This window comes from Bombyx mori, chromosome 3, assembly GCF_030269925.1.
Source record: "Bombyx mori chromosome 3, ASM3026992v2".
In the NCBI taxonomy this organism is placed as follows: Eukaryota; Metazoa; Arthropoda; class Insecta; order Lepidoptera; family Bombycidae; genus Bombyx; species Bombyx mori.
The window spans coordinates 7,908,680-7,919,130 of record NC_085109.1 but is presented as its reverse complement, the minus strand read 5'-3'; the positions used below and the strand labels follow the sequence as shown (position 1 = coordinate 7,919,130).

The 10,451-nt window shown below is 35.8% G+C and overlaps 1 protein-coding gene and 1 long non-coding RNA gene across 2 annotated transcripts; both read left to right on the top strand.

The window, feature by feature from the left end:
* The first annotated feature begins 629 nt into the window (after positions 1–629).
* LOC134200835 (uncharacterized) lies at positions 630–4,601 on the top strand. Its single transcript, XM_062674633.1, has 5 exons — positions 630–1,132; positions 1,403–1,492; positions 1,856–1,936; positions 3,040–3,190; positions 4,426–4,601. Exons 1-5 carry the CDS (start codon positions 761–763, stop codon positions 4,599–4,601), a joined length of 870 nt encoding a protein of 289 aa, XP_062530617.1. The 5' UTR covers positions 630–760.
* Positions 4,602–5,271: 670 nt separating this feature from the next.
* LOC101738277 (uncharacterized) lies at positions 5,272–6,008 on the top strand. The gene is made up of 2 exons (XR_009975814.1): positions 5,272–5,407; positions 5,668–6,008. It is a non-coding gene; the product is annotated as an uncharacterized LOC101738277 (long non-coding RNA).
* Positions 6,009–10,451: the final 4,443 nt, after the last annotated feature.

The window sequence follows — 10,451 nt, the reverse complement described above, 5'->3', positions numbered from 1 at the left end:
TTCTGAATTCTTATTACAGTATCGGGCTCTATGATATGAATTTTGAGATGATTTATTTCAGTTTTTTTTTGCACTAACTGTAGCTTTGTGTTTCACGATGTTATTTTTTGAATAACTGTGATAATTATCAAAAATCGGCAATTCCTTGATGAAATAAACATTTTTGTAACATATATAATAGTGTGAGATTTCGACATTGTTATGAAAATACAGAGAAACGAATAAAGTGTGGTATCTTTATCTTTTTGATATTTGAAAAATCTCAGTTTTAGTGTGTCTATGGATGTGGCTGAACGCCTTGAGGAGTGGGATACGAGTACCGTGTTTGGTTTAGATTTAAAACATTACGAATGTGCTTGGCTGGATGTTAGTCCGCGCCTGGTAAAGGAACGAGATCCTTTTTATAGTACTCACCTACTTCCCTTCAATTAAAATCTACTCGTTTACAACAAACAAAAAAAAAGATAATTTTTCGGGGTTATCTCTATTCTAATCAAATCAATTGTACAAGGAAATTCCGTTACTTAAATTAATTGGTTTTAATTTATTGATGGGTACACTTTTTCCGACAATCACCACCGACGTGATAGTGTCGTATCATCGAATTAATCAAATTTATGACAACTGCTTGTTGTGAGAAGCCAAAAACAATGTTAGTGGATGAAACACTCATGCTATTACTTATTCGCCATTAGTATATTAGATACCATAACGACTTGAGGTTCATCAATTTGTTTGTAGTATTCGTGAAGTTGACAGGATGTCACCACCGCTAGTCCATATCAATACATTTGTTCAACCCCAAGCAAAGTACACTGTAGACAAAGTATCAAAGTTTTTTATAATATGTAGTTTTCTTCTAGGCGTTAATAGGTTGCCTATTATATCATCGAAACATGTGTATACAATTCCTTCTATAATTTATACTTTCGTACTAATGTGTGTACTAAATTTTTTCGGGTTTGATTCTGTCTCATTATCTATCATGAGTTTGAACCTTGTATTACATATCTTATGTTCCTTCCTTGGTATGTTTTTTTGGAAGAGAATGCGCCTGTATTATTCAGAGCTCTGTAAGTTTGATATTTGCATCGGATGCAGACCAATAACTGCACAAGGTTCCAGTAAACTTGTAATTCAGACTTGCATTATAAATGTTTTGATAGCTTTGGTGTTTATTGTGCCGAATTCACTTCAGATTCTAATCAAACCAGTTATATATTTGCTTCCCATGCACGCCTTTGTGTCGTTCGAAGTGCATTATTATGGCCACCTTCTCAATTTACTTATCCCGCGTTTACATTTAATAAACTATTACATGGAATCCTCATTAACTACCACAAGCGATAAAAGGGAGTCGAGTGTACTGAAACATGTTATTTTATTTAAATATTATAATAAGGAATCGAACTGTCAAATGAAAAAATTTATGGATCTTTATTATATTATCGTAGAATCTTACAGATATCTTATTGACGCTATTAAATGGCAGGTAAGAAAGGATTTTATTAAATTCCAAATAATATTCTGTTGTTAACAATATTTAAATCAAAATGAGAAAAATATATGTTTACTGGTGGTAGGACGTCTTGTGAGTCCGAATCACCCTGCCTATTTCTGCCGGAAGCAATAATGCGTTTCAGTTTGAAGGATGGGGCAGCCGTTGTACTCTTAAAAAAGTGAGACCTTAGAACTCATGTATTAAGGTGGGTGGCGGCGCTTACGTTTTAGATGTCTATGGGCTCCGGTAACCACTTAACACCAGGTGGGCCGTGAGCTCGCCATCTATGTAAGCAATAAAAAATAAGGTACTTTTAAAGCTTTTATGTGATGAAATTGTGAATTTTTATTTCAGTTATTGTTCATCATCATAGTTTCGTTTATATCTGTATTGGGCTTCTGCTATCATTTTTCGCTGCACTTCTTACGTGGAAAAGTAAGTTTTTGTGTATTTACTCACGGCTAATTAATCCTCATGTTCTTGAATGTCTTATTGTATTGTTACCACACTAAGCATAACTACTAACAAGCTATTATGAAAATAAAAACGAAATCAAAGATGGAAAATATATTGTCAATTTATTTTCGTGATAAACAGAGGGCACATTGCTTAAGGTTTGTTAAAATTGTTCAAATTCGAAAAACAAATTTGATTCGTAAAAGAACAGAGCATCTCTACTCAATTCCTACCGAAAATATGGTTAGATTAAAACTCAGAACTTTCTTTGCAAGTCGATTTAAATTACTTCAATGGAATTTATTTTTTTAATTACGCTTCCTTTGTGATATAGGCTTAAATAAAAAAGACTTAGCGGGTAGCTATGGTAGAACACAAGATATTTGACAGATGCCTGAATCTCGTTAACGACATTTCAAAGATGAATTTGCATACCTAGCTACAAGTTCCGAACAATAATATTCGGACCGTCGGTCTACGAAGCAATTTAACTCGCTCGGTGATTTTCTCTTTGTCGTTAACCTCCAAGGACTAGAAAATGGATACAAATTTCATGAGAAAAATTAATGGCACTAACTAATAATAATTAATAATATTAAATATAATAATACATATTAAGGCCATTAACGGTGTAAGTAAAGAGCTGACATGTTATCAAACATGAAATATCTTAAACAAACATCGCATTATGGACTTTTCAGGAAAACACCATATATATTTTTTGCTTAGATGGGTGAATGAGCTCACAGCCCACCTGGTGTTAAGTGGTTACTGGAGCCCATAGACATATATGACGTAAATGCGCCACCTACCTTGAGATATAAGTTTCAAGGCCTCAAGTATATAGTTACAACGGCTGCCCCACCCTTCAAACCGAAACCCATTACTCCTTCACGGCAAAAATACGCAGGGTGGTGGTACCTACCCGCGTGGACTCACAAGAGGTCCTACCATCATATGTTACCACTATATGATCATTCTTGATCGTATGACTTTTTGTACGAGCGTTATGATACATTTCTGGGCCATGAGCACCATTACTTCAACATTACCTGTTTTTCTTTTTAATAATTATGTTGTAGAACATCGCTGATTGTTTGGTGACTGATCTGGGTTTGGCGCTTGTAGTGATGATCCCATTGTTTGTACCTTGCGTCTTCGGCGATAAGGTCCACACTGAAGTGAAGCGACTCAGAGAACTTTTAGCTTCAAGGCTCTATGAAAACCAAATGGGTATGTAGTTATTTTCTTTTAAATGATGAGATGCGTTTAAAATAACTATATTCCTTTTATTTAATTTTAAATTATTGTTGATTTATAAAGAATCAATGAATTCAATTGGTGATAGATCGTAGATAAGCGCTTCGTGGATGCCGCTGATTACCTCAAGACATGCAGTTGACAATTTAATTGTCTTTCTAATACCATTCATAGTTCAAACACTCCTAAATGTCACAATAACTTTTAATTCTTAATTCACAAGCTTCTAATTTTAAATCGAAATTGATTAAGTATGCTTTAAAAGTTGAAATGTTGCGCATATTATAAAAAGTTAATTGATAATAAAATATATAAAAAAAAAGTGTGGCACTCAGAGACTGCCGCGGTAAAGCTATTGCATAGCATTTTTTATCAACTTATGCAATTATAATTAGACAATAATAATTTAATATTAAAACAATAACAAAATAAGACCACGCTATATTTATAAACATTAACGAAAGCAAAGCATTAATTGTCCCCTTCATACTCATAAGCTAGACCACGCGAGAGAGAGATGGGCAGATTTTTCATGATGCGCATGCAGTGCGACTTCACGCCGCGCGCTTATTCACAAACACTACACAAGCGCAACGCGTGAATGTTTTTTTTTTTTTTTTTTATTGCTTAGATTGGTGGACGAGCTCACAGCCCACCTGGTGTTAAGTGGTTACTGGAGCCCATAGACATCTAGAACGTAAATGCGCCACCCACCTTGAGATATAAGTTCTAAGATCTCAGTATAGTTACAACGGCTACCCCACCCTTCGAACCGAAACGCATTACTGCTTCACGGCGGAAATAGGCGGGGTGGTGGTACCTACCCGTGCGGACTCCCAAGAGGTCCTACCACCAGTGATTACGCAAATTATAATTTTGCGGGTTTGTTTTTTATTACACGATGTTATTCCTTCACCGTGGAAGTCAATCGTGAACATTTGCTGAGTACGTATTTCATTGGAAAAATTGGTACCCGCCTGCGGGATTCGAACACCGGTGCATCGCTACATACGAATCGGACGTCTTATCCTTTAGGCCACGACGACTACAGTAAATGTGTTGAACGCGAGCTAAATCTTAGGCGGAGTGGGGGGTGTTAGGTTTTATTTGCGTTACGAAATTTCTTGATTCGGTCGCCGCGCTCAAAGCTCGCGACAAAAGCTATGCAATAACTTATATATGAAAATCTAACGTTTTCTTTATTATAGATAAGTCAAGTCGGAGTATAGCGAGAGCTCTTCTAGCCTTCACGGAGACCCGCGATTTGTCATTCTCGCTGCTGCGCATGTTGAACATCGATATTTCTCTGCCATTCAAGTTTGTTGGTCTACTCGTTACCTACCTTATCATTCTGTTGCAGTTTGAAAAAGTTATTAATCCGTAGACAGTTAATTTAAATAACATATTAATTTTGAGAGCAGTATTCGTACTTTTAATGTTTTAAATGGTAACGAAGTCACAGAAACTGTATATATATACTGTATAGATATACGAAACTAAAGAGTTTTAAAGTTTATGTGTTTAAAAATGTTTAAAGAGGCTTTCAACTTTTCCTGTTAATTTATTTGTTTGTTAAAATATGCGTTTAATTTATTGTATAAAAGTTGGTAGGTTGTATAAGTACAAAAAATAAGAAACCTTAGATACAAAATATCGTTTTGATTTGTGAATTTTATATTGAATATTTGTGAAGTCATTTCAAGTTTTCAAATTAAAATTTTAAAAATTACAACAAATTTGTCCACAGTAACGTTACTATTTGATGTTATTTATTACCTAGCACTTATCGTAATATTACCGAACATAAGTGGAGTAAAAATTAAAGCTTTGTTTGTAGCTTAATTTTAATCTTAGTATTCTGCAGTTTTTGTTGCGGGCTATGCGGGACCGCGGTCATTGTAACGAATCTTGCGGAAGGGAGGTCATGATGAACTAACCGAGTTTTCGATTGTTTCTGTGGATTTTCTAGAGGAATTCTATTACATAAACCTTGTCCTGTCTATTATATAAACTTAAAAAAAAATCGGCTAATTCAAATCAGTTTGACAATCATGAGTATTTCTACAGACGAGTATCCAAAATATCCTAAACGGTGTACAGCGACTCAGTTCTAACTGTGGCATTGCAACAGCATGGACATCACCGTGAGCATCGCTGACCACTCAGCATCAGATATGTCTGTCCTCTAAGGTTGTAAAGAAAATAAGTTTTTTTTTTAAATATGAAGATCTCTTAATAATGAGAGACCCCTTTATTATTTGTCAATAACTTGAAAGCAAAGGGAACTCGATCTTTAAAATTAAGGATCAACAAAATTTGTAGTAGATCAGCATCACAAGGGACAAGACACCCGAACGCGAATAACGAAGCTGGTTTGGAAATTAAATTTGGAAACAATTTGAGCTTAGAAGTCACCGACCTACTCAAAACTTTCCCTTTATTAATTACAGAGAACAGCACTTGCAATCGTTCTAGCAAATTCTTATTTGGACAACTAATCTACAATTGAAATTTCAATTTGTGAAACTTTGTTGGCAAGTCGTTCGAACTAGTTGAAGAAAAATGGAGTTTTCTGTAATAACAATCCAAACTGTTACTGTTGTGTCTGATATAATTTATGAAAACAACTTGGTTTATTTTTTGCTTCATTTATGTAGTAATGGGAATGGAATTTTTTTGGATATCATTGAAAATACTACGTAAATCAACAAAGCTCAATTAATGGAATATTTAAGTTCTCGAGCACTTTCTGACAGTTCAAAAAGTAATTTGTGGAAACATAACTATTGTGTATATTTGAGTGACTCGCGAGATGTAACCATAAATAGAAGCTCCAAATGTGATAGTCATAGTGAACTGTCCCAATTTCCCTAATTTGCTGGTAAAAGTCCGATCGCGCTCAACTATGACTATCTACGAGCGGTGTTCAATAAATAGTGATAATACGATACATTCTCCTTGGAAAGAAAAAAAATACTGGCAGGCATAGCGGTACCGCCTGAGGCGGCCTGACGGGCTGCCGTACTGATTAGGCCGACATAGAGTCGTCGACTATCGCCTCGACGACCAGTCGGTCGGATATCCTAGGGATATCGCTGCAAGTCTGGTTGCAGTGTAGACTGTGGAAACTCCCGGAACTTATTCTTAAAAAAAGAGTAAAGTTGAAGTTCGCGCGATAATAAAATATCTCTACTTCAAAATTTTTACTACGGCGCTGGTAAATCAAGAGTTGAGAGCAATAATAGTGGGTTCATGCTCTTCCATATTATACGGTTGCGTGTTAGTGTGCTGAGTTCAAGCGAGGAAGAACTACCATTAACGATGACCCCTGCGTGGTATGCCTTACATTAGTAGTGACTGAACAAATGATTACAAAAGTTATAAACATTGTCTTGCCGGATCGTAGTATTAGGTAATGTTTGTTTTATAGTAAAAAAAAAACCGTCATTGAAACCATCATCTGTAACTTCGAAGAAATTTAAGGCAATTCCATCCGCCAGCCAAGATCATGTGCTGTTTTTTCTGGGACAGCCAAGGGGTGGTAATATTGAAATACCAAGATAAAACCGCGCACTAGTCCAGATTTACGATAGTTGCCGTTCAAGAAGTTGGCTTTAAATTGATAGAACATCCTTCATATTCACCGGACCTAGCTCCTAATTATTTTACCTATTTCTGCGGATAAAGGAATATCTCAGGGGCCATAAATTTGAAGATGATGACACAGTATTCGCTGCGGAACACCAATTTTTAAGGGGTCTGGAACAAGATTTTTTAAAAAGGGTACATATTTTAGTTTTTGGAGAAAGATACACAAAGTGTATAAAACTGGCTGACTACGACAAAAAATAAGATAAAATTTAATAAAGATAGTTGCGTCATAATCATTATCACTTATTAGTGAACATCCCTATTTTAATTGTATGAACATCGATTTCTCGATATTACTAGCGCACTTGGTAGTCTAACAGAAAACTTCCCTGGATTGCCAGTCATAACTGTACCAGGTTAAACAGGACAGTTATTTTTTTGTTGCTATTGTATAGACAGCGTGATGTTGTAAAATGGCATCACCCCATTTCTGCCTGAGGGTGTCTTAAAAGATAACTAAGCCAATAACCGGAGAATCGGCAATTTATTGAGTACGATATCAACGTACAGTACCCGGTTACAATGCGTTCTATGAAACCAAAGTTAGCCAATTGTCTCTTTCTAAAAGTCGATAAGCAATATTTGTAGCCGTACTGTACTGCGGTTAAAAACCAATATTTAACGTGGTTGTAATATCTTTGGACTCTTATACATCTTATACTCTTAACATAATGTGAGCTATTTATTTTGTTTTTTTTTTATTGCTTAGATGGGTGGACGAGCTCACAGCCCACCTGATGTTAAGCGGTTACTGGAACCCATAGACATCTACAACGTAAATGCGCCACCCACCTTGCAATATAAGTTCTAAGGTCTCAGTATAGTTACAACGGCTGCCCCCCCTTCAAACCGAAACGTATTCCTGCTTCACGGTGGAAATAGGTAGGGTGGTGGTACCTACCCATGCGCACTCACAAGAGGTCCTACCACGAGTAAACATTTATTTAACTAATAATTTTAAATCGGTTCAGAGTAAAATATGCTTTTTATTTCGAGCGAACTTAACCTGTCAGACCTTAAGGCAAAAATATCTGACTGAATTTGTAATAACTATCAAATGTTTTCCTAGATGTAATATAGCTAATATCGATATTTTACTGATAGATTATTTGATAATAAGTCTACACAAAAGGTCCTACAACTAGTAAAAATGCGCTCTGAGTTCGGTCACCCATAGACGCAGTAAAAATAAATCGTCTGAGTGTACTCCCTTAAGTACTTATTTGCTTCCATTCTAGGGCCGTTCGATCTGCAACTTGAATAATTCTTATTACGTGACATTGTATTTTCGAATGAATCGAACCTTATAAAAAACAAATTAAACTCCATACAATCGTTTTGTGTCTGTCAATAACAAAATCGTGATCCGCATGAGAGGTTTCACGACGAAATATATTTCGCAGAGAGCCTGCCCCCGGAACCTATTGTAATCGTGAAAAACGCTAAGATGTAGTCCTTTATATTCTGCGAAAAACATTCCTTGAATATTTCTCCGTCGTTTTTCTGCACGCTTTTAACGACGACGAATGAGCAAGATCCTGAGCGAAAATTTATTGCTACACAAATTCGGAAAGTGGCCATCACAGAATTCTTTGGTTTCTTTTCATTGTATCGCACTCCTAGAACTAAAGTTACATGTATTTGTACATATTTTCTTACAAGTTCTAAGTATAACTTACTACAACTTACATAACAAACTATAACTTACTCGCTCACCGCAAAAGTGAGTGGAAGTTTAATCTCGTTTAACCCCCTTTCTGATTACAGATCTTTGACATTTTGCTCAATTTTAGAATCATCGATCTATAAGTATTACAATCAGCTTTAAGTTATAAATTATAAACACTATTATTACTGGTGGTAGGATCTCTTGTGAGTCCGCACGGGTAGGTACCACCACCCTGCTTATTTCTACCGTGAAGCAGTAATGTGTTTCGGCTTGATGGTTGGCGTAGCCGTTGTAACTATACTGAGGCCTTAGAACTTATATCTCAAGGTGGGTGGCGCATTTACGTTGTAGATGTCTATGGGCTCCAGTTATCACTTAACACCAGATGGACTGTGAGCTCATCCACCCATCTAGGAAATGAAAAAAAAAATTGACGAGTTCTTATTACGATTTTCAGATTTAATGAGTTCGCGATGTTTCGGCGCTGTTCGAAGTGCCATGATCACGATTAGACTTAAATGTATAACTTCGAATACTATATCATCTTCGATACTTCTGATTTTTATAAGCAGAAGTTCTTTTTAGTGAACGTTTTTTACATTAGGTCTGAACAGCAACTGAAATGTGGTTGAAAGACCAGGCAAAAATAATATATTTAAAAACAGGCAAGCCAATTTTCTGGTACTTGTTAAATAAAATGAACATTTGTTGGGTTTGGATATAAAATAATGTAGGTTAGGGTTGACAGGGCGAAGGTCCACTGTCAGTTATACTTAATCCAATTGAGATTTGGGAAAACCCAAGGAAATTGGAGGCGTGATCATAATATTTTTTTTTAGCATCATCGTCACTTTTCAAGTTGTGTTTGCAAATATATAATGTATAACGTATAAAATGTATTATTTTCAAAACTACTACATATGTTTTTTAGGTGTGTACGATTAATAGACCATCGTGCCTTTTTCTTGCGCCATTGAGGGAAGGCGCGTTAGAAATTTCTTTATAAATTTGGAAGGCGGTCTTGAAAGCATCTCCTTAATAGCAAGCTTCAAGTCACTTCAAGTGTAACCACCACGGATCTATTTACTGGATACTTTCTTTCGTATCAGGGACTCATTTCATTAGAGTTGGGCTTAGTTACGAAAAATTTCCGTCTTGTTTTTGTTCCTAAATTTTGAACTCAATCTATCTCTTTTTAGCTGTTCATTTTTCTTAATTCATTTTAAAGTAGCTCTTGGATTTAGATTAATGTAGTTTATAATTTTTCCCATGTTTATCTTCTATGCTCACGAAATAAGTGCTATATTTCTGTATACTGTGTTTAAATTATCTTCTGCTCATGACGTGATATAAACAAATGATTTATCAAACGAATACCGAGACCCTAATTCGAAAAAAAAAAAAAAAACAAACAAATTAAATTCTCTGCCATCGTTCATTTTTATCGGCATTATTTTCGAAGCTTTCGCCGTATTTTAGACGTCCCTGTACCTAAATTACGTTCGCGAGTTTATGCCATTTTTCACGGCCGCTGTACAGGTGTGCGTTAGTGGGGTAAAACATTTTCCTTTGATGAATGCGCGCCGGTATGCGGAGCTCGTCCTAACGAAGACAGATCGTACTGCCCAATGACCGTTGACAAGATGTTGGATATCTTTCGCCTTTATTCAAACACGTTCGTTTCAAATTAACGCGTCTAATCTTCATTTGTGGAATTTATTAGTGGGCATATTTCAAGGAAAGTGAGTAATGAAGGACATTATTATTTTTTAAATTAAAATAACGAAATACTGGCGAAAAACGTCTAAAGATCTTAATTTAAATGCAAAGTGTAAAAGTACTTGCTGGTGGTAGGACCCCTTGAGAGTCCGCGAGGGTAGGTACCACCACCCTGTCTATTTCTGCCGTGAAGCA

What these genes read in the sequence shown, in the direction of transcription:
- LOC134200835 (XM_062674633.1), top strand. Translation starts at nt 761, where the DNA reads ATGTCACCACCGCTAGTCCATATCAATACATTTGTTCAACCCCAAGCA. An exon ending in TTGACGCTATTAAATGGCAG is followed by an intron (nt 1,493 to 1,855) that starts GTAAGAAAGGAT and finishes TTTTTATTTCAG; the next exon opens with TTATTGTTCATCATCATAGT. An exon ending in TGCACTTCTTACGTGGAAAA is followed by an intron (nt 1,937 to 3,039) that starts GTAAGTTTTTGT and finishes ATTATGTTGTAG; the next exon opens with AACATCGCTGATTGTTTGGT.